Source organism: Molossus molossus, unplaced genomic scaffold, assembly GCF_014108415.1.
Source record: "Molossus molossus isolate mMolMol1 unplaced genomic scaffold, mMolMol1.p scaffold_m16_p_17, whole genome shotgun sequence".
Lineage (NCBI taxonomy): Eukaryota > Metazoa > Chordata > Mammalia > Chiroptera > Molossidae > Molossus > Molossus molossus.
In genome coordinates this window covers 38,044,521-38,071,175 of record NW_023425352.1, presented here as the reverse complement: position 1 = coordinate 38,071,175, position 26,655 = coordinate 38,044,521, and the positions used below count along the sequence as shown (strand labels likewise).

At 34.6% G+C, this 26,655-nt stretch overlaps 1 protein-coding gene across 2 annotated transcripts in view; it reads left to right on the top strand.

The window, feature by feature from the left end:
• PCDH15 (protocadherin related 15) overlaps nt 1-26,655 on the top strand; it is a 737,327-nt gene that overhangs the window by 323,534 nt on the left and 387,138 nt on the right. For both annotated transcript variants that reach the window (XM_036264711.1, XM_036264710.1), the window contains 3 exons: nt 2,844-2,963; nt 9,272-9,382; nt 22,014-22,184. In XM_036264711.1, the coding sequence (XP_036120604.1) occupies nt 2,844-2,963; nt 9,272-9,382; nt 22,014-22,184 (402 nt within the window). The remainder of the gene's footprint in view (nt 1-2,843; nt 2,964-9,271; nt 9,383-22,013; nt 22,185-26,655) is intronic.

Sequence of the window (26,655 nt, the reverse complement as noted above, 5' to 3'; positions counted from 1 at the left end):
TTCTATTACATTAGTTTCAAATATTCCAAACCTTAGCTCATATCTCAACAGGCCCATCATCTGAGGGTTAGATCATGAGTATAATGAGCACAATCTAATTACGAATCCATTTTAGTTCTGATGTTTTTTGTTTGTTTGTTTCTTTAAATCCTTACCCTAGGAGATTTTTTCATTTATTTTCAGGCAGAGTGGAAGAGAGGGGGAGAGAGAGGGAGAGAGAGGGAGAGAGAGAGAAACATTGATGGGAGAGAGACACACTGATTGGTTGCCTCCTTTACGACCCCGACCAGAGCCGGGGACCGAACTGCAACCAAGGTACATGCCCTTGACCTGAATTGAACTTGCAGTTCTTTGGTCCATGGGCTGACACTCCAACTGCTGAGCCAAACCAGCCAGGGATAGTTCTGATGGTTTAATTTAACCCATGACACAATTATTTTCTCTGGTAACAAAGATCTTGCTTAAATACTTTAAATTTGTTTTATTAGCTATCTGGAAACAAATTATTATCTATTGTTTTTAAATTGCAAATTATAATAAGAATTATTATAAGAATAATAGAATATTAAACAGAGAGAACGATGTCTTTTGAGATAGAGGTTACACTAAAAATGATAAATTTTGGCTTATAAGCCTTTTAGTTAACTAATATTTCCACTAAACCCTTCCCGCAGTGGTCTTTCAGTGCTACATATGCTTTTAAAAAAAATTAAATGTATTGGGGTGACATTGATTAATAGGATCATATATGTTTTAGGCAGATTTCTATGATACTAGATCTGTATATTACATTGTGTGCCCACCACCCAAAGTCAAATCTTCTGTCACCATATATTAAGCTCCATTCACCCTCCACCCTTCCTAACCCCTACCCTCTGGCAACCATTACACTGCTGTTTCTATCCATGAGTTTCAGTTTTATATCCTTCATATTAGTGAAATTATGTGGTTCTTAGCTTTTTCTGACTGGCTTATTTCAGTTAGCAGGATATTCTCAAGGTCCGTCCATGTTGTCAGAAATGGCAGTATTTTGTCTTTTCTTATGGCTGAGTAGTATTCCATTTTGTATATGTACCACATCTTCTTTATCCAGTCCTTATTGCAGGACACTTTGGTTGTCTTCATGCCTTGGCCACTGTGAATACTGCTACAATGAACATAGGGTTGCATATATCTTTGCAAAGACATGTTTCCGAGTTTTTCGGGTAGATCTGCAGGAGAGGAGATGCTGGGTCATATGGTAACTCTCTCAAGTAAAGTCCACGTGTGCTGTTTAGGCTGTCTCCTCTCACCTCTTTCTCAGGTCTCTGATGGCAGAAGGTTGAAAGTGTGCCTTTTAAAGCTGCCTGACGGAAGTACTCACTGTACAGATACCCAGTGAATGAAATAGGATGCTGAAATCTACCGCTGTTGCTCTTTATACTTTTGGTATATTTTTAAAGTCATAATAGTCTTTTATTTTTCTAAGTCAGAGGCTACAGACTACAGAAGTTACTGTGCCAGTGGATGTATTTTGTTTGTTTCGTTAACTTTATAATTTAATTCTCTAAAATCTTAGAACCAAGAGATTTCTTATGCAATTAGTATTAGAAGATCTAGGAACATTGGCTCCTTATTCCATATGCCAAGAATTTGTTGGGGCTGAGTAGCAATGACCACCTTAGAGAGGGTACATGCTCCTTAGTTGATACCATTCCCCTCAGGATTGTTTCACTTACTCATATTACCTGATGGATCCCTGTAGACATTTGGATTTGTGGCTGCTAAAAATAGACGTATATGAGACAACTTGTTTTTATTTCTTTGAAACTATTTCTCCATGAAGGAATTCCATTTAAAAACTAGCAAAACATATCTCAGTACGATATTTAAAGGTGTCTGCTCTGTGGAGGCAGAGAGCTTGTGTTTATTGACAAAATTCATATATTCATTTGACCAGTGCAATAATTAAGGATGTAAATTGTAAGCACAACAAAAAGAGCACCGTATTCTGATGCGGTGTAAGGATATGCTGTGTCAGAGATGACTTAGGAGAAGGTGATACATAGGTAATTTGAAAGGTAACTAATCAGTAGGAATACTCAGCTAAAGCTTCAGGACTGGAGACTGAAGGTAGGAACACACTGTGCAGAGACCTACAGGTAAGACAAACTAATAGTGATTCTGCAGTGGAGATGAATAAGAAATAAAGCCAAACACCATATCCTGGTTGTATATGCCCCATTAAGTTTTGTTGTCGTTGTTTTAATCCAAATGAAAATATATGACCATCTCACCAATTCCTGTGACATGACAGCTTTCTACTCTACCAATATTACAAGCACTGAAGAAACTCCCAGCTTTCTTTTTCTCTGGTAGAGGTGGCATCCATTGTCCTCAACTCTCTTCCTTAAACTTGTCACTTGCATATAATTACCAACCTGGATTTCACTGATTTCTCTGAAATGTGGTGTGCTTTTTTGTTTGTTTTTGTTTTTTAAATAGAGTAACTCACTTCCACATACAACTTAAATTCTGACTTGTTAATGCATCAAAGTTTTTTTTTAAAGAGGAACAACGATGAATTTTCTCCACGGGGACTAAAATGCTGATTGTCATAAAATTGGTCCAAATGTGCTTCAGGCTGAATCTATTTATCTAACCCAAAGCAAGGACCACAATGCTGGAAATTTCAGACTTTATAAGTTCTTATGTATGGTTTGCAGGTGCTCTTTTGAATCAGTTCTGGTCTGTGGCTGTGGGCCGCTCTACTCTCCTCCTTTGTGTAATAATAACTGGTTTTTGTGTTGAAAAAATTCTGCCGATGAAATGAGAATTGACAGCTTTTCTCTTACTTTTTTCAGCTCACCCCAGTTGGCACCACGATATTTACAGGATTTTCAGGAGACAATGGAGCTACAGACATAGATGATGGCCCAAATGGACAGATAGAATATGTGATTCAATATAATCCAGATGATCCGGTGTGTAAATACTTACGTGCAGTGTGATAAAATCAGTGTTTACGTCACTTGATATTCATTGTTTATTCTATTACTCAGCTCCTGGAACCACATGAGTATTAGAGTATAATTAAATAATATCTCAAGATTGCATTGTTTTAAATGCATGCCATACTTTGAAAAGCTAATTTTTGGTGGTATTTGTAGGTAACAATTTGAAATGTATTTTAGGTTTCATATGGCATTTTTACTAAATTTCTATTATGTTTTTGGACTCCTAAGCATTCTAAATAAATCATGGGATATGAAATAACCATGGTGATTCATATGCTTTATGGAACCTACACGTGAATACCACCACTGCCACCAATGAACCTAAGGTAGAGAAGAGGACAAAGCCTTTAGCTATAGGTTTTATAGGCTTTTAAATTATTTCTTTCAATGATCTACTTAACACAGACAAAGGCAGAATTGTTTTGTTGAAGCGAAAGCCGGTGTCCTGCCTGCCATCTTTTCTCCCTCTTTTCCCAAGACAGCTTCTCAGAACAGCATGGTCTCCCCAAAGCATTGTTTTAAAATTACTTCTTAAATGAGTTTTCTAAATGAACGCTTCACCTTCCTGTTAATATTAGGAATATAAAAAGAGGCAAAGATAATATTATATCTTTAGTTTTTAAATTATGTATTTCTCATATAAGCTTTAAACAGACAACGACACTATTGTGCCGGTAGAGACTATGAATCACCATAACCTCTACCTCACACATTTCTTGTGAAAATGAAGTGAATTGTGAATTAATTTTCTCATCTTAGTCTCACAAATCAGCTGGTTGTTAGTAGTATCTCTGTGGCGTAGGAGAGGAAACGGGCTGATGGGAGGAACGAGTTGCCTGGTATCACACAGTCGCTTCTGAGCTATGAGGACTCTGATTTCAGAGTAGCAGGTGCTTGACTCTTTCTCTATTGTGCTCTAATAAAGATTGTGTTAAAGATTTCCAACAAATTGGATAATAAAAGGAAAAAAAGAAAGAAAAAAGGAGCTCATGGGCATAGTAGGGTCAAAGGAAGATGGGGAGTGGGTGGAGTACTCTTTGTTTTTCCCCTAAAAATGTATGTCTCCACATGTTTGTAGGCAAAGATAGTGAAACTGAGAGATGGGAAGGGAATGAGAAAGTGTCAGAGAAAGACAATGAGAATCATGGGCTACAAGGAACTGGAGTGGAAAAGATCAAAGACAGAGGAGAAAAGGGCAGGAGAAACTGGTTTTCCTTAAAAGTAGAAACAGACAGCTGACTGCACATTTCATTTCTAAACCATTTATTTTCTTTACAATTTAGGTTTTTAAAAGAATTAATTATATGTGTGTGCCATGTTCCTAGCTCACATTTTATGAAGGTCATTTCCTTATCTTTTACTCCTCAAGTTGTAAAAATGAAACCTCCCAGTGTAGAATGGCCAAAGCATGTATTTTAGGGGAACATTTATTACATTGCATTAAAAAAAACAAAAAAAAAATATTCAGGTTTAGATATAGTGTGAGACAAAATGTATTACATAGAAGCTATCACTTTGAAGTTTTGTGAGGCTGAAATTCCTTGTTAACTGTGCAGTAATTCCTTCCGAATCTTTTTCCATTTCAAGGATTTGTAGGCTTGGCATAAATTACAATATATACCTTTTATTGCCTACAGATTAGATAAGCCAATCAGCCACATGCAGTGTTCAAATTATAAAAAAAAGAGAAAAATGTTCTTCAGCAAGCTAGCACTATGGAGGAATAAATAAAGACATTCTCTGGGCATGGTTCTAATTCAGTGAGGCAAACTAAGACACCATGACAGAACTTATTTAGGGGATATTGAAGGAGAAAACATTAACCAAGTGACATCCTTACAGAGAGAATCCATCTTTGGCCATCAGAGAAACTCAGTGTATACTTCTGAACCAGTTTTTTCTCTTGTAAAATCTATGAGAGAGAAATACCTGATGGTCTTAATGTTCTGCCACCATTCTATTTTTAGTAATCCTGCTTAAATTAATAGACATGATATTCTCCTACTAACTTCAATTTTTTTTTAAAAAAATGTATGTATTACAAACGTATTTAACCTGAAGAAGGGGCCACCTCTGGCTTTTGCAACCACAGTTATAATTTATTTCAAATTAATCTTACACTGTAGGGTAAATTATAAAAAGTGTAGACTGCTCTATCCTACTTAACAATCTTAGAGTTTTATTTGCTGGTTTTGTTGTTGTTGTTTTCCATCTCATGCTACATTATTCATTAGCAGAAATCACAAATTAGTGACCTAGATTTCATTCAACTTACAAACATTTTGTTTGGTCACAAACTATTTTAAATAAGTTTTGAACCAATCATGAAATTTTACATTCAAATCATGGTTTCTCTTCTCACATAAGAAATAGAAATATGACAACACTGGTCCTGATTTCCAATAAGACAATGATCAGCTAGAGTTGAACTACTGCATTCTCATGAGGAATGAATTCCTGTCATTCAGATAATATGTGTACAGCTGCTTATACCCCAAAGGGGTTCATTCATTTACAGAATCTGCTTTGTCCTTGTAGAAATTTGCAAAAATTACTTGTGCCTTACAGTAATACAGGCTATTTTAAATCATTTCTTCCCATTACTTTAAATACTGGCCTTCAGAGTTTCTGATAAGAGAAGTCAATAGAAATTTGAATCATGTTTCCCAATAGTAGTGTGCCAATTTTTCTGTAACTGTTTTAAAGTTTTTCTTTGAATCTTCAGTGTTTGACAACTTGACTGGCATGCCAAAGTGTAGTTTAGTTGTTGTTATTGTTCGTAATTATCTATTTTCAAGCAGGTTACTGAATTTCATTAATCTCTCAATTTGTCTTTCACCAGTTAAAGGAAGTATCAGTCATTATTTGTTTAATATTTTCATGCTTATTTCCCTGACTCTTGTTCCTCTGAGACTCCAAATACAGGAACACTAGGCATTTAAATATCATTCCACAGGGACAAGCTCTTTTTAAATATTTTCAATATATTGTAATCACTTCTCTGCAACTGTTTTCTGCTGATCTGTATTCAAGGTCACTGTCTTCTCTGTCATTTCTATTGTGTTGGTAAGCCTATTCAATGGTTTTGTTCATTTGCTTGTTTTTTAATTTCAGATAGTATAATATTCAAGTCTAAATTTTCAATATTTTTACAGTTTCTATTTCTTGGTTGTGCTTTTTTGATCTTTTCACTTATAGTGAGAATATTATTTTTATATCTCTTAGCACAGAAATATTTTTGAACAGTTGATTTAAAATCCTTGTTCGCTTTTTCTAACATTGATCTTCCTTGATTTTCTCTCTCACTCTTTTTTTTGTTGTTGTTAATCCTGACCTGAAGATATATTTTTTATTGATCTTCAAAGAGAGTGGGAGTGAGGGAGGGAGGGAGGAGGAGGTGGGGGGGAGAGAGAGAGAGAGAGAGAGAGAGAGAGAGATCTATGTGAGAGAGACATATCAATTGATTGCCTTCTGTACACACTCTGACTAGGGCCAGGGATTGAACCTGCATATTTTCTGGTTCATCATATATCAAGTTGTTTTGGACTCTGTACTGGACATTGTAAATGTTACATTATATTCCTCTGAGAATATTTTTTGTTAGCTTTTTTTTTTTTTTTTTTATCTTAGTAGAGAACTTAGTTGGATTCAAACTGAAAAGTCCTGTGGGTGTAGCTCATATCTCAATTAAGCATACATGTTTTTCTTAGTTTATCTACTTATAATCTGTCCCATGCAGCTGTGGTTTCAGGATCAACTAAAGATTTGGACATAGATTTGTTTAAATTGAATTTATTGAGATGACATTTGTTAATAAAATTATATAGGTTTCAGATGTAATATTTTATAATATCTCATCTCTATATTGTATTGTGTGTTGACCACCTAAACTCAAGTCTCCTACCATCACCATTTATCCCCCTTTAATCTCTTCCACATTCCCCCACCCCCTCTCCCTTTGGTAATCACTTTACTGTCCTTTGTGTCTATGAGTTTGTTTTTTCCATTATTCTCTTCACCTTTTCCCCCAACTCCCCCAAACTCCCTCCCCTCTAACAGCTGTCAGTCTGTTTTCTCTATCTATGAGACTGTTTCTATGTTGTTTGTTTATTTGTTTCATTAGATTCCACATACAAGTGAAATCATATGGTATTTGTCTTTCTCTGGCTAATTTCACTTAGCAGAATACTAAGTGCTATCACAAACAATAAGATTTAGGTCCATCCATGCTAACATAAAAGATAAGATTTTCTTCTTTTTTAAAAGGCCAAGTACTATTCCATTGGGTAAACATACCAGTTTTTTTATCCACTCATCTACTGATGGGCACTTGGGCTGCTGCCAAATTTTTGCTCTTGTAAATAATGCTGTAATGAGCATAGTGCTGCATATATTCTTTTGAATTGATGATTCAGGTTTCCTCAGATATATTTCCAGAAGTGGAATATCTGGGTCATAGGTAGTTCCATTTTTAATTTTTTAAGGAAACTCCATACTGTTTTCCACATTGGATGCACCAGTTTGCACTCCCAAGGACAGTTCCCTTATCTCTGCATCCTTTCCAACACTTGTGTTTTTTGTTGTTGTTTTGGTTCTTTTTGTTGTTGTTGTTAATCCTCACGTGAGTATCTTTTTTCCATAATTTTTTTAGATTGAGTGGGAGGGAGGAAGAGAAAGAGAGAGAGAAATATCCATGTGAGAGAGACACATCCTTTGGTTGCCTCCTGCATGATTTCGACTGGAGCCAGGGATTGAACCTGCAACCTGGGCTCCAACACTTGTTTGTTGATTTATTGATGATAGATAGCCATTCTGAGAGATTGAGGTGCTATCTCATTGTGGTTTTAATTTGCACTTCTTGATGATTAGTGACTTTGAGCATCTTTTCAAATGTCTGTTGGCCATCTGTATGTCCTCTTTGGAGAAGTATCTATTGCCCATTTTAATTGGATTGTTTGTTTGCTTTTTTGGGGGTGGGGGTTGAGTTACACTCTTTGAAATAAATTTAGATATTGACCCCTTATAAGATGTATCATTGGTGAGTATGTTCTTCCATTCAGTGAGTTGTCTTCATTTTGTTGATAGTTTCCTGTGCTGTGCACTCTTTAGTTTGATGTACTCCCATTTGTTTATTTTTTTCTTTTGTTTCCCCTGCCCTTGGAGACATATTAGGAAAAATATTATTATGAGAAATGTGCAAGATTTTACTGCCCAGGTTTTCTTCTAGGATTTTTAAGGTTTCTAGTCTAACATTAAAGTCTCTAATCATTTTCAGTTTATGCTTGTTCATGGTATAACAAAGTGATCTAATGTTCTTTTTCATTATTATTATTTGGACATTTATCTGTCCAGTTTTCCCAACACCATTTATTGAATAGTCTTTCTTTACTCCATTGCATGTTCTTGCCTTGTTTGTCAAATATTAATTGACCATAAAGGCATTGGTTTATTTCTGTGCTTTCTATTCTGTTACACTTATCTAAGTGTCTGATTTTATGCCAGTACCATGCTGTTTTGATTACTATGGCCTTGTACTATAGTTTGATATCAGTTAGCATGATTCCTCTAAAATTTTTTTTCTTTTTTTTCTCAATATTGCTGTGACTATTTGGAGTCTTTGGTAATACTATATACATTTTTGGAATATTTTTTCTAGTCTTTGAAATATGCCATTGGTATCTTGAAAGAGAGACTGTTTTAACAATCTTCTAAGTGATACTACAACACAAGAGTGATATAAAGACTTTGTAAAGATAATGAACTGATCTTAAAAATTATATTATTTTGAGATGTGAACACATTGTCTTACACTGAGAGAAGGAATGTTGGATATGATATGCATGTTACCAGGAAGAAACTCAATCCCTGACAGAGTAGGAGACTTAACTAATGAGCAGCTGTTCCCAAGCCTGAATAAAAAATAACCTATAACACATATTATTTTTCATAAAAACATCGTTTTAAGTAAATAGTTGTATTTAATACTTGAAAATGCTGAGAATACAGAATCAGCACCAATGTTGGAAAGAGGTATTATGTAGAATCACAAATTGGAATGCTTGCACCCTTTGGTGATAAAACAAATGCTGAAAAGATAATATAATAACAGGAAAGGTTTTCAGATACCCATACTTTTATTTAGAAGATATATATATATATATGTTTGTGTGTGTGTGTGTGTGTGTGTGTGTGTGTGTGGCTAAACTATAATATAGAATTCTCTAATTCATCTTATATTCAAATAATTTTAGATCTGTATCTTTACCTATTTGCAGACATCCAATGACACCTTTGAAATTCCCCTCATGTTGACTGGAAATGTAGTGTTAAGGAAGAGGCTCAACTACGAGGATAAAACACGCTACTTTGTCATCATTCAAGCTAATGTGAGTATTCAGTTCCTCTTACTTTTCTCCAGTGAACTTATGAACTAAAGAACTCGTTTAAAATGTGTGAGTGCTCTCACAGTGCTCAGTAACATTTGCAGCCTGAACAGGGTATCCCTGCCATTAGTGTAATGTATATATTATCTGATTCTACATGGAAAGTAGGATGGAATGGGACGTGGAGATTGTTGCCATGCTCTGTAAACGTCACTCTCTGAACCACTTGTACCCACTTTTCAATAACTGGTTGTTAGCTCATACTGAAGTATTTCTCAAAGCACAGTTCACCAAACAACTGAAGTAGAATTACTTTGGGAGCAAATTAAAACTAGATTCCTGGACCAAAATCAGACTCTCTGAATAAAAATTTCAGAAAATAGAAGTAGAAGACTTTCATTTTTTTTTTTATTAGCTCCCCAATGGATTTCAAAGTACACTAAAAATAGATAATTGCTGAATTGGTCATCTTTTCCTGTATGGCTATCATTTATTGAATAGTTGTTATCTAAATATTAACCACTATGACTACAATCATGATATGTGAATGGTAGTAACAGAAAGCCTGAGAAAACGTTGCTTATATAATTTTGATATATATTATTACTATTAATATTATTATTTTAATAAAATCCTTAGATTAATGTGGTTCAGGGTTTGGGTTGACAGCTCAAGTATATCACCAAGCATTTGCATTCCTTCTGTACTTAAATTCTGCCCTTCTCCTGAAATTTGGGTTTTGTCCAATGCCTTGTCTGCCAGGTGCCAGTGACTATTACAGCCATAAGCACAACCGAATGTAAGCAAGTGGCAAGAGTGGTAAAGCTGGACTCTTTTTATATTTGTTGATTCTGCCTCCTTTTACCTGAGAGGACATTGTCCGAGTGAGTGTCCTTTCCCACCCAACTTCCTCTTCTAGGACTGGGTCACATGAGTCAGCATTAGCTAGAAAAAAGCAAAGGGAAGGCCAAATATTATAGGCATGTCATTTGTTCAGCTTTGTCAGGAAGCTGCAGTTTAACACTCCCTAGGAAGCCACCAATCTATTTCCTACAGATCACTGGGAGAAGGGACAGGACAGGGGGAGAATAGATGCATGCCCAATAAAGTGTGAGTGAGATAGGGAAGGTATTCGCCTTTCAGTCATACCTGGGAACAGGTCATTGGCCAGAGTAGGTGTGGCCCCTGTGAGCATGGGAAGATTTGAGATATTTAATCCCCTAAACAACGAAGTTTGTGATTTTGCCCTCTTGGCTCCTGACACTGTCTTGATTTCCTTGCATTGGCCCTCATGGCTCGTGGCCATGTGAACTCCACACAATGGACTAATGGACTGCAACTAGCCTGGTGCTAAAAGGGATCCGATTCCAACATGGAACAGAAATTCTTGACTCTGACTCTATTTCTAGCTCTACTGATTCTCAGATGCACATCTCCTGGCCCTGTTTTAAGGGAAATGGGACTTTGAAAACCCAGAGATGTAATTCCATGCAAATAAAAATCACTCATCCTCCCATGCAAGTCTCAGAAAATTATTTTTCTTGAGATATTGTAAGGACCCTCCCCCCAGCACCTAGTGGGGAAAAGGATAGCCCATTTCCACCAATAACAATCTTATTCTAGCAGAACAGAAAGACAGCAGGGAGTGGCACAAGGAAAGTATCCTCCATCAGCTATTCTAAACCAGTTTACAGTGATTCCCCCTTACCTGCTGTTTCCCTTTTCTGTGGTTCCAGTTACCATTGGTCAACCACAGTCTGAAAATATCAATCGAAGAATTATAGAAATAAACAATTCAATAAAAATTTATAAGTTTTAAATTGTGTGCCACTCTGAGTAGTATGATGTCATGCTGCCCCGCTTAGTCCCACCCAGGAAGTGAACCATCCCTTTGTCCAGTGCATCCATGCTGCTTATTATACCTGCTCCTTAGTCCATTAGTTGCCATTTCATTGTCACAGCATCTCAGTGCTTGTGATGAAGTAATTTTTATTTTTCTTGGTAATAACCCCAAAGTCATTCATATAACTTTTATTACAATATATTGTTGTAATTATTCTATTGTATTATTAGTTATTGTTGTTAATCTTGTACTGTGCTAATTTATAAATTAAACATTATTATTGATATGTATATAGAGGAAAAACATAGTATCTATAGGCTTGTTACTATCCGAGACTTCAGACATCCACGAGGGGATATGTAATGTATTCTACAGATACGAGGTGTCAAAAACAAAAGTCAGCCAAGTAAATTTAAAGATCTAATTGGCTTCATTCAGCAATTCATGAATCTGGCAACATCCCATCCAGCAAGTAGAGGGGTGCTTGGAGGTATATATAAAATAAAAAGTTTTTATAAGGAGACAGGTAGAGCAGAGGAGTGATTAGCAAAAGAAAAAACATAATTATTTTTAGGCCAGGACATCATCTTTTGGGGAAGAACAAAAAGACTAGCATTTTATCATGCAGATGGCGTCTTCCTCCTTTGGAAAATGAAGAGAGCCCATGTGACAGATTGATTACTGGTGCTTGATTGGAAAAATCCTGACTCATTGATTAAGATTACATTTCTGGTAAAGGTCAAAACTGAAGTTAGGTTAGGTAGTAAACCTGCATTTGATATCATGGGCTTTAGCACAAGTGATATCACTCTGGGTCTGAGTTTTTTGTTTGTTTGTTCTTTTAAGGGGCAAATTGTATATGTAACAAGACATCACTAAATGACCTTTTGTTTTTTTCTTACCTTTCTTAGAGATATTTCATCAGAAAGAGGGTGTGTGTGTGTGTGTGTGTGTGTGTGTGTGTATGGTTGGGTAGCTATAGATAGAAATCAAATTTTTGAAGCCAGATTTTTAGACTTTCATTGAAAGTTCTTAAGGTTTGTTTTGTTTTGTTTTTAATTCATTGTGGGTTGTCTTGGTGTCCAGTAGAAGAGACCAGAGTGAAAACTGTGGATATAGAAAACAGTTAAAACTATAAGGAAGGAGCCTGTCAAAACTCTCTAAAAACACTGAAATCTTGTTAAATTTTTTTTATGTAACTCAATATGAGAACAGAAGATAAAATTTCCCTTTTCTGACTCAGAATCTCCAATAAGGTCACAAAAAAGTCAGATTGCTATGGCATGTATTTGAAAGCTAGTTTTTATTGTGCTATTTAAAATGAGCTAATATTTTAAAGAAATACAAGCTAACAGAAATCTGAGTTGCTGTTTAAATTTTTTATGAATTCCACAAAAATAAAAATCACTCATCCTCTCTTGTGAGTCTCAGAAAATCCTTTTTCTTAAAATATTGTAAAGACTCCACTCCCAGCCCTCAGTTGGGAAAGGGATACCACACTTCCACCAATAACAATACTTGCTTGTTTAAAAATGGGTAATAAAAATAGAATAACTATGAAATTATATATATATTAATCTGTATAAATATAAATTAATGTACTTTTAATCTTAGTAGATAATACCATATTATTTTTCAGTGTTGCAACACATCACAGCCCCACAAATTATAAAGAAGAATGCCCATGGTCTCTACTTTTTAGCTATGTAATGTAAGACAGTGAATTATTGGAGCTAAAAAGCTGGATCATACTTGCTTGAGCGTCCTTTGTGGGTATCTCTTTCCATCTTTGAATTCAGTGATCTCACATGTGTGGCCATGGAGGGAGAATTCACAATATGGAAAGTGACAAATACTACAAATCAGAGTTCTTGTCTCAGAGACCTATTAAACATATATAATATCTATAAATTTTAACCTTGTGTTTATATGGCTTGATGATATCATATAGCTAAAATAGCTTTCTTATTTCTTTATATATTTTATTACTTTTTTTGATAGTATGTAAACCAATATACAAAGTAAATCATGTACATTAAAAACACTGCAGTTTGGCTCAGCAGTTAGAGAATCGGCCCAAGGACTGAAAGATCGCTGGTTTGATTCCTGGTCAAGGGCATGTACCTGGGTTGTAGGTTCGATCTCTGGCCCCCAGTCAGGGTCATGAGGGAGGTAACTAATCAATGTGTCTCTCTTACATCGATGTTTCTCTCAGTCTCTCTCCTTTCCTCCTTTCCACTCTGTCTAAAAACCAGTAGAAAAATATCCTTGGGTGAGGATTAACAAAACAAAACAAAACAAAACATCTATGAGGTATAAGGAGATTTGACATATGAGCAATCAATTTGACTTTAAAGTAGATGGTATCTAAGAGGCTAGAGGTCTGATGGGAAATATTAAACATTACTCAGCTTTGGCCAGGTTTTGCTTATGGTACAAATATTTGATTGATTTGAGAAAGGAACCATTCAGATTTCATGAGAGGTTTCTTTTTATCCATGTGAACATGTTGTATTCTTCATGAAGTTGGAAGAATTTTGGTTGACCCACATTAAAAAACACGCCCCCTCCTTTTTTTTTAGAATATTAACAACATTATTACCCACACATTTTATTTTCAATATAAAAATCCAGTAAAAGAATGATCAATTGTAAAGAAAAGAAGAAAAAAATCTCAGAAAAGAATGTCAGAGAAGTATAAATATCAATTGGGTTTTCTTCTGTTGAAATGTCCAGTACATTCTGTAACCACAGACTCCAATTTTGATATTATCCTAAATCACAAGGAATAAAACTCATCTCTATACATAGATATTCTTTAAAACAACTCTCTTTTGTATGACTTTTATCCTGAGGGAAATACTAAAGGCTATTTACTTAAGAGCCCTTAAATAATTGTCAGAAAGAAAAAGTTTACATTTTATTTAGAATCATAGCAAGGATGGCATCTGAATTATCAATAGTAGACTAGTCTTTATTTATCAAATATCAAAAATCTAGAGAAGAGACACTAGCTGTCTTAATAAAAATGTAATTTCTGAAAATATAGAACTATTATTTTATTCTTAGCTCTGTCTTTTCTCTTAATGGCTAAGCATATTTTTAAAAAGTATGGCAATTGTAAGAGCAGAAACATTTTACCGCATTCCCTTCTAGCTTTTTCTGGTTGGCCTAATAAGACATATTAAGAGGATGAAAACAAATTTAATTTTATATGTACGAGAGCCCCATAAAAATATAAGACTAAAAGAAGCAGCTTTTATAGCTTTAGACAAGGAAACAGTAAATTTGTAAAGAACTGGCAAAACAAATGGGTTTGGGCTTGGGGTAGTAAATAAGTGAGGATTAACAATGTTTATTTACAGCCTTCTGGGTCCTAAAATCCCATTTCTGGTATAAGGATGTCTTCTATGCTTCTAGTACCGATAAGGTGCTTTTCATATGGGAGATTTATGTCCTGCTTTCAGGACATAAATGAGGGTCAAATGAGGGTCAAAGTGTTGTTCTTGCACAGGCTGCTTCTTATGTAATGTTAATTCAAAATAATTTGTATGACAAACTGACATATATTGGGGTGGCTTATGGGCTGTCCTTCAAAACACTGCAATTATATGGGGCTTGGACATAAAAAAAATGAACAAACAAACAAAAACACTTCAATACTTTTAGATTCAACCTATGCAAATAGCTTTTCAGAAATAACCCCCATGCTGACTTGTCTACTTGCTACTAATATGTAGAATTACACCCCTTAAGTGCTCATATTACACCCGTTAGTTTTAGCTTTGCCAGTTTCTTGTGCATATTCTGGGGCATGGGACTGAAATAGGAGATGGTAGTTGATGACTAAACATCTATAAAATGTTCAAGCATGTGGACACAGAAAGTATGATGCTATCCTGTCTACTAGTATGCATAAAGCTTTTAAAAATAAGTAAATGTTTCAAACAAAAATACAGGTTTAAGAAAAATAGTTAAAGAGAACACTTCTAAAGTGATTTAGACCAAGGCCAGCTTGTTGCTATTTGTTTCCTTTTTTGAATATAGACATTGACAGAACAAGTTGTGGCATAGGTTTTAAAATTTCAGTCAGTGATATTTCATCTATCATTGGTGAACAGAAGCAAGAGGAACACCTCCCAGGTCTTAGGTCAAAAGACTCAGGGCAACTCTAATTATGTTGCAATAACTTTTTTTTCTTCTTTCTCTACTGCAAATACTTGATAAGGTAATGAAAGAGCCTTTAATATATGTATCTATGAATGAGATTGGTAGGTGCTTCTAGCAATTTTATTAAATTACAAACTACTTGAATATGGAGTATGTAAATGTTAGAAGTCTCTTTATTCCAAGTTTCCTATAACATTGCCTCAAAAGTAAATCAGAACTTTGGCATGTTTGTCTCAGACTCATTTTAAAACCAGGTTACATATAATATCATAAAATTTGTCAGAGTCCACACCTTCTGGTCCCACTCCATACAATTAGTATTAAACATTATACACTTCTAAATATAGAGCTGGTTCTGATTAAATTAGAACTAGTAGTTGTCTTCAGATTGATCAAATAATAGTGGGCACTTAAATTGTTTCACAGAAATTCTTTCACCTGAAATGAAGGAATTGAACTCATGCTTATCATCTGTTAGAGATGTCTTATTGCCCTTATATGATCCCAGTTGAAGTATTTTCAGTATTACAAAAATTTGCTTTGTAAAAAGAGTGGATTGTGACAATGAGGTTAATTATCTCTACACTATTTGTAAAAGTAACTTTCTTTGCAGTTTTACCAGGCACATTATCTCTTTTTTAAAAACAAATTTCCTTTCATGCAAAATATTGATAAAAATTTCTACTTATGTAGTAAATAGTTCATTCAAAAGCAATGGGTATCTTTGATATGCCAGACCTTACGTTATAGTATGATTCTAAAGAGTTGTACATTGTTGACATCATATGGAGCCAGAGAATTGGAGGCTCTCAGTCAAGATGCTAAGGGTTCGGGGGCCAGGTCAATATCACTTCCCTGTAAGGCATTAACAGAATGCTCCTGCTAGCTCAGATCCCACATTCTGTTAAAATTCTTTATGGTTTTCTCGATTCTTTGAAGATATTTGTATGCTTTTAAATTCCCACATATCAGTTTCTATACTTGGTTACTCTCTCACAATTATGGAAGCTAACTAATGGTTTTATGTAATTAAATGTTTAATGTTCGCATATGTATAAATGATACAAGAAATAGTAATGTACATTGTGAAAACACAAATTAAACTTACTTTGATAACTTTGAAAGATATATTTTTTATATTTACCCTTATGTTCATAGCAGCACTATTTACAATGGCTACGATCTGGAAATAGCCCAAGTGTCCAACAGTAGATGAGTGGATAAAAAAGCAGTGGTACATATACACAGCGAAACACTCTGCAGCTGTAAGAAAGAGAGATTTCATATCCTTTGAGATGACATGGAGGGACCTGGAGAGTATTATGCTAAGTGAAATAAGTCAATCAGAAAAAGACAAATACCACATAATCTCGCTTATTTTTGGAATATAACGAACAAAATAAGCTGATGATCAAAATAGATCCAGAGACATAGAAAGGAGTATGGTTCAGACTGATGAACCTCAGAGGATGGGTTGGTAGGGGGGGTATGAGATAAACCAAAAAACTTATATGCATAACCAATGAACATAGACAACAATGCTGGGAGTGGGGGGAGGTGGGGTCGGGAGGAGGGTGTCTAGGGGAGAAAAAGGAGAAACATCTGTAACAAAAGTAAATTAATACAAATTGCAACAACAAAAAAAAGATATATTCTTGCTGGTCATCATATCTCCAAAATAATTAAATATCTTATATGTAAATATTTAAAATTTAAATATTATCTATTTTAAAAATAAGAGAAATGGGAAAGGAAGATAAGACTTAAGAAAAAGAAATATTTTTGATAGTTTTTAATAGGTATTAGATTTTCACATAGCAATGAATGAAAATGTAAACTTAATAAAATCACATAAAATATTTATTCAAATAATTATATTTTATTTATACCATTCCCAATTTATAATGTGCTTTTTAAATTTTTTTCCTGCCCCTAGCCCCCGCTACTGTCCCAATATCTTTTTTTTTTTTTCTTTAGTTGGAGATTGTATTTCAGGCAGTGGTTAGGGCAATTCAGGGAGTTACCCAGTATTCCTGCTTATCTCCCATGTAGACAGGGGTACACATGTTGCTAAGCAACCCGTTGTTTTTCTCTTGTTAATCCAGTGGTTCTCAACTTTCCTAATGCCGAGACCCTTTAATACAGTTCTTCATGTTGTGGTGACCCCCAACCATAAAATTACTTTGTTGCTACTTCATAAGTGTAATTTTGCTACTGTTATGTCTTAGATGACCCCTGTGAAAGGGTCGTTCGACCCCCAAAGGGGTCGCGACCCACAGGTTGAGAACCGCTGTTAAATCTCTTTTACTACAAGGAAGCCTCAGTCAAGGACGTAGACAGGTGGAGGGAAATTATTTTTCCTTCCCCCTGCAATAGATTCTTTGGTATTGTTTGTTTTGTCCACTTAAAATTTGGTAGCATTATCAACACTTTGTATGCAGTATCTTATCCGGTATGAGATAAAAGCCTATATCGTATGTTGGTAATATACACCCTCTGTTATGCACTTGTATTCATTTTATGGAATAGTGACCCCCAAGAGCAGAGAATAGTGAGAGGTGTGTTGCTGAAAGAGTAAAATTAAAAAAAAAAAAAAAAGACAAGATAGAAAACACTCCACTTTTTGTATTAGTGACCTGGTGCTGGCTGATACATAAGGTGTAAGGCTGAGTAACATGCGAATGAAGAAATACTGCTTCTGGGATACTCAATTAGTCCTGCCACATAAAATTCAAGATTACATAAAAGGTTACTTTTTTTTCTTAATTTGATATTTGTAAAAAAAAAAAAAAAATCATCCTAAGAAATCATAATTATAAAATGGTACATTTGATAAATCAGTTGTTTTCCAAAATTTAAAATAACCCTACAAATTTATGTTAAATTAATATTTTTCTATATATACTTAAAACTCATATATTTAAAGTATAATTTTAAGGAAAAATATAATCAAATGGGACTGCATTAAACTAAAAAGTTTTGCACAGAGAAGAAAACCATCAACAAAAGGAAAGACAACCCACTGAATAGGAGAAGATATTTGCAAACCAATTGATAAGGGGTCAATTTCCAAAATATATAAGGAACTCATACAACTTAACATCAAAAAACAATCTAATAAAAAAAGGAAGAATAAACATTTCTCCAAAGAGCATATACTGATAGCCAACAGATATATGAAAAGATGCTCATCATTAATCATCAGGAAAATGCATATCAAAACCATAATGAGATACTCAGAATGCCTATCATCAATAAGTCAACAAACAACAAGTGCTTTCGAGGATCTTGGGAAAAAGGAATCCTTGTACACTCCTTGTGGGATTATAAATTGGTGCAACCACTGGAAAACATTATGAAGGTTCCTCAAAAAATTAAAAATAGAGTGTCATATGAATCTGGGATTATTTGTTTGAAGAAAACAAAACACTAATATGAAAAGATATATGCGCCACAATGCCCATTGCAGCATTACTTACAATAACCAAGATATGGAAGCAAAGTAGGTGTTCACTGATAGATGAGTGGATAATGATGTAGTATGTATATACAATGTAATATTACTCAGTAATAAAAAATAATGAAATTGTGCCATTTGAAACAGCATGGATAAATCTAAATAGTGTTATGCTAACTGAAATAAGTCAAACAGAGAATACCCTATGATTTCACTCATGTGTGGATTCTCAAACCACAAAACAAATGAATTAACAAAACAAAACAGATATATAGATACAGAGAATAAGCTGATGGTTGCTAAATGGGAGTGGGATGGATAAAAAATAAAGCTTAAGCAAGAAGGATAATTTTTAAATTGGTTAGCATATACTAATGTCTTTAAATGTTACGCAGAAAATATTACATGTCTCTAAATGTTACACAGAAAATATTTTGTAAGCAACATAAAGTAAAATAGCAATCTTTCAGTATATCACTAATTTTTTAATTAATGAGATAAATTTATATAGTATAAAACATTTGAAAGTGAACCATTCAGTGGCATTTGGCCCCTTTACATTGTTAGGCATCCACCACCTCTCTTTGTTTCTCAAACATTTTCATCACTCCACAAAGACATTCTACACCTCTTAAGCAGTTGCTTCCTATCCCTAATCTCCCATCCCCTTTCAGCCACCCATTTGTATGCTGTCCTCAAATTTACCTATTCAGGATATTTCATATGAATGGAATCTTACAATATGTGACCTTCTTTATCTGGCTTTTTTTTTTCACTTAGCATAATGTTTTTAATGTTTATTAATGTGTAGTATATATCAGTATTTCATTTTTTTCTGTGGCTCTGTTATTGAATATATATATATATGTATATATACTAAAATTTTCTATCCATTTATTTATTGATGGATATTTCTACTGTGTCCAACTTTTAGCTATTGTGAATAATGCTGCTATGAACATGCGTTTAAGTATAATTACTTTTTGGAATTGAAATACCCAGACATAATTTTATTTCATTTATTTATTCATTTATTTTTAATCCTCACCTAAGGATATATATTTTTGCCATTTATCTTCAGACAGAGTAGGAGGGAGGGAGAGAGGGAAAGAAGGAGAGAGGGAGAAACATCGATGTGAGAGAGACACATCAACTGGCTTCCTCCTGCACAACCTGTGGTTCAGGAACTAAACCGCAACTGAGGTATGTGCCCTCAAATGGAATCAAAACCATGACTCTTTGGTCCGCAGGTCTTACGCTCTAACCTCTGAGCCAAACCTGCCAGGGCAGAACAGAATTTTAAAGAGACAGAAAAAATATAATGATTCATTAAGATAATTAAATGATATGAAAGTAAAAACATATCTTGTTTCTACTGTAATGAATGACAGACTGTCACTACCACTTTCATAGTGAATGTTCTTGATAGAGATGACTGGGTCCAATGTTTCTTCCTTCAGTCCTCATAATAAATACAATCAATATAACATCTAATGGAATCACTCCCGCTTCTTAACATGGACTGCACATAGTGACTCCCATAGAAAAAAAAATAGAGAGAGAAAAAAGATAGAGGAACTTTCCAGTAAGGATATCTGATGGACACAACCTCAACCAAGTGATCAAGATTACATAAGATATAAATCATGTTATTAATATATACATTTGATAGAATGTGATGAAATGACACTTTACCTACATGGTCTCCCTCCACCCCCAATTGCATAACCCTAATCTAATCTTGAGGCAAACATCATACAAAGCCCTATTGAGATACATTCTACAAAGTACCTTACTAGCACTCCAAATTATCCAGGCAATCGAAAACAAAGGCAGCCTGAGAAATTGCCAGAGCCAAAAGGAGCCTAAGAGGACATGATGACTAAGTGTAAAGTCGTATTCTAGATAGGATCCTGGAACAGAAAATGGACATTAGATAAAAAACTAGAAAAAAACTCAGTGAAGTATGGATCTCAGTTAATAACAATGTATTGTCAAAATGAAAATTGCACTGAATGAAGTTAAATGGGCAAGGCAGACTTTATTCAAGGCTATTACCATAAGGAGGAAACCAGAATCCAGTCAACTCCCGGTGAAAGGAAGGACTGGAGGTAAGAGCTGGGGTGGAGTTCTCATTACAAGGAAACAAAACTTTTTTTTAAGTTTCATGAGATCATGCATAATATCTAAACTTACTGTGGTATTCATTTCACTATATATATATATATTTTTCACTATATATATATCATCATTATGCTATACTCTTTAAATTTATTCAGTGCTGTATGTCAGTTACATCTCAATAAAAAACAAAACACAGTAACAATAACAACAACAAATAACTGTTCTCTTGGCAATATATGTCTAATGAAAAAGAAAAAAAGTTGAAACATAATTCTCATTATTTCAACAAGGACATTCCTCTCAGCAATTATAACTTTTTAGAGTCCCAAAGAATAAAGAAACAAAACAAGTCTCATTTAAAAATTTGGAATATTAGGTTATTTTAATTATGTCAGCAGACTACATGGAGACAAGTAATGCTCTCAAAATACTTTATAATAGGAAAAATTGAGACATACAAAAATATTTCTTTAATAAGAGTATAGCAGATGTGGTAAGTTTTCTTCTCTTTATTGTCCTCTTCATTTTTCTTTTCTGATGTGTGTTCTTAAAAAGAAGAGTCTTGGGTTGTAAAACTAGCAAAAGTTTGAGCTGGGATGAACATGAGAGTGTATATATCTTTTTGAGTTACTATTTTCATTTTCTTCAGATAAATAGCCGGAGTAGGACTAATTGTTGGGTTGTATAGTAGTTCTATTTTTAGTCTTTGATGAATCTTTATACTAATAGTATAATAATTACATGGTGAAAAATGGTTACTAGATTTATCATGGTGATTAGAAGTTATACAAATGTGGAATCATGTTGTACACTGAGACTAATATAATATTGTATGTTAACTATAATTTAAGAATATTGAGCTGAAAGAAAATTCACATCTCAAAGGGGCGGAAACATTTTTTTCAACTAAGTCAATGCTCTAGGAGAAGAGAGGTCAGGTGACTTTCATCCAGAGATACCATTGGAGAGTTTAGTCACAGTGAGGGAAAGGTTAAGTCCATTGTGTTGAGTTTTCTTTTTTCTTTTTTTCTTTCTCACAGGACCGTGCACAAAATCTAAATGAACGGCGAACCACCACCACCACGCTCACAGTGGATGTTCTGGATGGAGATGACTTGGGTCCAATGTTTCTTCCTTGTGTCCTTGTGCCAAACACTCGTGACTGCCGCCCACTCACCTATAAAGCTGCCATACCTGAGTTGAGAACTCCGGTAAATATATATATTATTTTCCTCTTTACACCTCTTTAACCCCAGTGAGATCCTCTACGAGAATTTTTCAGACATATTAGGTGAAAATAACAAACTTTACTATTTGAGTGTTGAACATATTGATGCCCAAGACCAGTTCTGGAGACTATGAGAAAGTTTTTTGTCACAATACATAATTATATCATTTACAAAGTATAAAGTATAGTATAATGCAACAGTCCATTTTACATTGATTGTTTCATTCTTTCCACCTATAAATCATAATAGTGTTCAATTCCCAATATGTTCTGTGAAACTCTGAGAAATAACACCAGCATTTTCTTAAATTCACACGTAAGCATGCTGTCCTAAATCAGAGGACACACAGGTCAACAGGATATTCTTTAGCCTTTTAAAGTTCTGAAATGTTATTGGAGATTATATTCTTGGCTATTTGGAGATGGAAGCGAATGAATCCTGAATGCAAATATTTATCCCTTAAATATGTATTTTAAAGAAGCAGAAAGGTAAGGTATGAATACGTTTTCTATACTTGATTCTATTCCGCATCTCATTTTTAAAATTCTAATGGAACTATAAATTGCTGTCAGCTTGGAATTCACAATTTGGATCTCCCTGGATGATAAATAATTGTACATAAGAATAAAAATTATAAGGTGCGTATATATCCTGCTTAGGCTAAAATATTAATTCCTGTTTAGAAGTAAAAAACAAATAAACAACTATGAATTCTCTTTTAGAATATTCAAATGTTTCACTACTGCTTTTTCATTTGTTCTGGAAAGCATTAAGTTTTCTGGGTTAGTAACGTGGCTCGTAATTTAGAATTTGTTATTTGATTTTTTTCTAAGACATGCAAGAACTGTGCTTTGGGGGATCCTCTCTGTATAAGAGATTTTTTTTTCTAAATTTTTTTTCTTTATTGATTTTAGAGAGAGATAAAGAGAGAGAGAGATAAAAACATTGAAGAGAGAGAGCATAGATTGGCTGCCTCCTGCATGCCCCCCACTGGGGATCGGGCCTATAACCTGGGCATGTACCCCGACCAGGAATCAAACTGGCACCCTCTTGGTACATGAGTCAGTGCTCAACCACTGAGCCACACTGCCCAAGCTGTATTAAAGATTTTTAAAGAATAAATCAAAATTTGTCTCCTAAATGTAAATTACATTGTATTCTACCTACTTCAAAGAGGTCTTATCCAATATTATATTTATTGACTTTGTGGTTTTACTTGAAGTAGAGTTTAAACACTTGAGGATTATTTTTGTGTCTACTGGCATAAATGATTACTTGTTAATTAGAACATATATGAACAAAAAAAGCTGGAGGGAAAAATAGAATTAATATTATGATGTGTATTAAATAAAGAAAATATAATTTTTCAGCTAAATGGATACTTTTGCAGACCAAAAAAGCTTAAGTGGAATTTGTCCCGACAAGTATTTCTAGACTACCTAAAGTTATATGTCATGATATTATTTTGTTGAATACCACTAAGAAGACTACAAGTAATGGTAAACACCAAACTTTTCTTTGAAAGTCTGCATTGAAATCTCGAGAAAAGTAATATTTTAAGTTTTCTGAGTTAATTTATATAGCTGCTATACCCAGAAGGGGCATACTGATATAATGACTAAAATCAATGATGAGTCTGTCTGTCTAATAGGACTTGATGTATTGAAAGAAGCAAAAGAAGACAGGGGTTGCTGCTTGGGAAGCAGAGTGGGTTGATTTTGTAAAGGGTCTTTGAGCTTCCCCTTTCTTTTTCTTCCAGATATAGATTAAGCTTCTCTGTTATAGTTACATGCTAGAGACAAGGCCGTGCTCCAGATTTGGGGTAACAGAGAATGTTAAGTTCATCATACATTATGCTAAACATCACAAAAGTATTAACTGAAATCTCCATGTGCATAGTTACCATTATTATGGTCATTTTACAGATGAGATTTCTGAGGTGCAAAGTTTAAGTAATGTTCCCTGACCTTGCAACTAACAAGTGACAAGTATTTTCTTTTAAAATCATGTATCTTGAATTAAATGGTATGCTATAAATTCCAAAATAATCAACTTTGATGCTTCCTCATCATTTTGACAGATGGGCCTATTCTTTAACATGCTGGGAAACAAAGAGGATTTTAATTTTACATATTTATATAATTATGGTAAACATTTATCCATTAAAGGGTATATTTTTATTGCCATGTAGAGAGAATGTAAATATGTGTACTTGCAAAATTAGGCAGTCATTCTGATTACTTGTTGCTGCATAACAAACCACCAAAACTCAATGACTTCAAACAAGAATTTTTTTTTTTTTTTTTATCCTCACCCGAGGACACTTTTCCATTTTTTGTTCAGGTAGAGTGGGAGGGAGAGAGAGGAACAGAGAGAGAGAGAGAGAAACATCGATGTGAAAGGGACACATCGAGTGGCTGCCACCCGCACTACCGACCAGGGCCGGGGACAAACTGCAACCGAGGTACATGCCCTTAGCGGGAACCGAACCCGGGTCTCTCAGGTCCGCAGGCCGACGCTCTAACTGCTGAGCCAAACCGGCCAGGGCCAAACAAGAATTTTTAAATTTGCTCACAGAGCTGCACTTTTGGCAGACTTGAAAGGAACGCCTTATTTCTGCTCCACACAGAATCAGCTGCGGCACCTTGACGAAGAGCTGGGTCCCACTTTCAGAGTGGTTAGTTGATTCTGGTTGTTGGCTCAAGCTCAGCCAGGGCTTGAACTCGAGACTTAATTTCTACTCCATAGGGCCTCTCCTAGGCTGTTTGAGTTCCCTCACAGTAGAGGGCTGGGTTCCAAGAACAGACTTCTCAAGAGAATTGAGCAGAACTTTCATGAAGTAGCCTTGCAATTTGCTTTGTTACTTCTGCTGTAATCAAACCTCTTCCAAATTCAAGAAATACAATTATATACCCCTGCCCGCCAGATGGGAAGAGTGTCTCAACTACATTGTAAGAAGTTATATGGGGAAGGAAATTTAATTGTGGAAATCTTTGGAAAATAAAATCAGTCATAGTACTGGTGTCAGGTTTCCATGGGCTCTCCCTCATGCTATCTTGGACCCCCTCTGATTACTAGAGTTTAAGAAGTGGAGCTGGTTTTTGAGTTTCAGGTTCAAATTGTTGTGTTTATTTCTGTCCTTTCTTTCTTCCTTTTTCGTTTCTTTTCTTTTCTTTTCATTTTCTTTTCTTTTCTTTTACTTTCCTTTACATATTTTGCTACAATTGCTGGAAATTTCAATAAGTATGATCTTGCTATTTAGAGTGAGAGACCTACCATTTATGTCAGCTAAACAGGACATGATGACTCTAATTACATATTTGCTGATCCTTTCCTGAATTAATGCTTCAAATTTTGAAGCTTTGACATCTGCTCACCTTCACTGTGAAATTTTCCTTCAATTACCTCAGTGGTATTTTTGACTTGAGAAACCAGTCTAAATTTTACTAAAATGCTTGCAGAATTTATGACCTCAAAAAAACTTTAAAAGGTAGTCTAGTACAGTGTTTAACTCAGGAATCAGGATATAATAAAAATAAAATCTATTATTAATTGAAATGCAAATAATCATGTGTTTAGAGATAAATTTATAAGGGTTTTGTATGTTTTTCTACTACAGATAATTATCTTTAGAAACATTAATGTATTCATAAACACTAAGATTAGTATTGTACCAGCTGGTGTTTCAGGGGTACTAAAAAGCAATTTGTAGTCCTTTGCTAATTATTATTTACTTATTTAATAAGTATCTGTTAGACACTAATGTATGTTATATTCCATGCTTACTGAGGAGGCTTGACAACTGGAATAAGATAAAATCCTTCTAATATATTGTTTATATTATAACTTTCTGGTTCTCTTTGAGTTGATGTTATTCCTATATAGTTGAATTATTCTAGTATTGTGACAAAATTCTGTAGAATTTGGTGATGTGTAGAATCCACAGCTCTATTTTCTCCATTTTCTAGTGAAGCCCAAAGGCACAGTAAATCGTTACACTTTTTATCAGAATTGAACAGTTGTATAACTGTTTGGGTGGTTGGTTGGTTGGTTGGTTGGCTGTTTTGTTTTTTTTGTATTTTTTTGTTTTTTTTGTTTTTTTTTGGCAGTTATTTGTCCCTGAATAGAAACACCCCAATATTAATATGATAATATTAATACATTATCTGTGTTTACTGTATATGCCTTCCTTTATTTATTGTCCATGCAGTTTTCACTATTTCCACTGCCTACCAAACAGGTTGTTTAGCACCTAGGATCTACATTCTAATAGTTCTTCTCCAGTCCTGGTTTAAAGCCTTTGGTTGGATAACAGGACCATTCAGCCAAAAACACCTCCACTCTAGTGTTGTCATAAAGAAGTCCATTTTTCATGAAACTGTCAAACATAGCGCTTCTGCTTTATTTACAGTGCTTTCTCTATCCGGGGGAGCTTTCTCAGTTATTACAAGAG